The 1,564-nt window shown below is 59.6% G+C and overlaps 1 protein-coding gene across 1 annotated transcript; it reads left to right on the top strand.

The window, feature by feature from the left end:
- Window positions 1–20: 20 nt before the first annotated feature.
- Window positions 21–1,558, top strand: ZBTB42 (zinc finger and BTB domain containing 42). Its single transcript, XM_010711980.3, has one exon. The coding sequence runs from the start codon at window positions 109–111 to the stop codon at window positions 1,498–1,500; it is 1,392 nt and encodes a 463-aa protein (XP_010710282.1). The 5' UTR covers window positions 21–108; the 3' UTR covers window positions 1,501–1,558.
- The last annotated feature ends 6 nt before the right edge of the window (window positions 1,559–1,564 follow it).

A 1,564-nucleotide genomic window follows, 5' to 3' on the forward strand; every position in this document is an offset into this window, starting at 1 on the left:
TTCGCCTTGCGTTACCCCAAAGCCGATCTGTTTGCTCCAGCTGCTAGGAGGCTTTAGTTTACAGTAGCATTCAAGTTTTTCCTGTTTTGAACAGGTTATGAAGGAAGAATGGAGTTTCCAGACCATAGCCGCCAGTTGCTGCAGTGTCTGAGTCAGCAGCGTCACCAGGGCTTCCTGTGTGACTGTACTGTGTTGGTTGGAGAAGCTCAGTTCCGAGCGCACAGAGCCGTCCTCGCCTCTTGCAGCATGTACTTCCATCTTTTCTACAGGGACCAGTTAGACAAAAGGGATATTGTGCATCTGAACAGTGACATTGTCACGGCCCCTGCCTTCAGCCTGCTGCTTGAATTCATGTACGAGGGGAAGCTGGAGTTCCACAGCCTCCCGGTGGAAGATGTGCTGGCCGCTGCCAGCTACCTCCACATGTATGACATTGTGAAAGTCTGCAAGGGCAAGTTGAAAGATAAAGAATCGGGCTCGGAGGAGAAGCCGGGCGATGAGGCGGCCGTGCTGGACAAAGCGGAGCGTTTCCTCGATGAGTTCGAGCCGGGGGGCAAAGCGAGATTGGAATACGAGCGGGCCGTGGGCAAGGAGAAGGTGGGATCCCACCCCGCCTGGCCCTGCGGCCCCCCCAACCTCAGCCCGGCCGAGGCAGAGCCCTGCGCGGCGGCAGCTGGAAAAACAAAGGCAAATGTCAATAGTTGTGCGGGACCTTTGTCCCAAAGGTCCGCCAGCCGTCCCCCGGTGTCGAGCGAGGCCGACTGCGCGCTGGATTTGTCTTTCAAGCCCATGCTGGGGAGAGATTCCTTGCAGCCCTCCTATGCCTTCGGACAGCTGGCTTCCGACAGCCAGCAGCAGGGCACCGAGCCGCTGGTGAAGGATGAACAAGAGTCGCTGTCAGAGCGGGAGGACGGCGAAGCCGGCAGTCCGGAGAGTCAGCATTTTGGGAACTCGGCCAAGAGTCTGGTGACAGGGTTAGGACACATGTTCGCAAGGAATGGCAGCTCTCACGGCCGGGAGGAGGACCTAGACCAAGAGCGAGAGGAGAGCGAGGACGACATAGACCCCGCGGACATCTCTGCGGGCGTGCTGGTGCCCCCAGGGCACATCTGCATCTGCCCGCTGTGCAGCAAGGTGTTCCCCAGCCCGCACGTCCTGCAGTTGCACCTCAGCTCCCACTTCCGCGATAAGGATGGCGCCAGGAGCCGCCTCTCCCCCGACGGCGCGGTGCCCACCTGCACCCTCTGCGGGAAGACTTTTTCCTGCATGTACACCCTGAAGCGGCACGAGCGGACGCACTCGGGCGAGAAGCCCTACACCTGCGGGCAGTGCGGGAAGAGCTTCCAGTACTCGCACAACCTGAGCCGCCACGCGGTCGTGCACACCCGTGAGAAGCCCCACGGCTGCAAGTGGTGCGAGAGACGCTTCACGCAGTCGGGGGATCTGTACAGACACATCCGCAAGTTCCATTGTGGCCTTGTCAAGTCTTTGGTTGTTTGAGACGTGGGATTCTTCTTATTTTCACTCCCCCCTTCCCTCCCCCCCCTCGCGCTCTTAAAGCAGG

Source organism: Meleagris gallopavo, chromosome 5 (genome assembly GCF_000146605.3).
Source record: "Meleagris gallopavo isolate NT-WF06-2002-E0010 breed Aviagen turkey brand Nicholas breeding stock chromosome 5, Turkey_5.1, whole genome shotgun sequence".
In the NCBI taxonomy this organism is placed as follows: domain Eukaryota; kingdom Metazoa; phylum Chordata; class Aves; order Galliformes; family Phasianidae; genus Meleagris; species Meleagris gallopavo.

Excerpts from the sequence above, each read along its gene's own strand:
- ZBTB42 (XM_010711980.3), top strand. The coding sequence starts at position 109 with ATGGAGTTTCCAGACCATAGCCGCCAGTTGCTGCAGTGTCTGAGTCAG.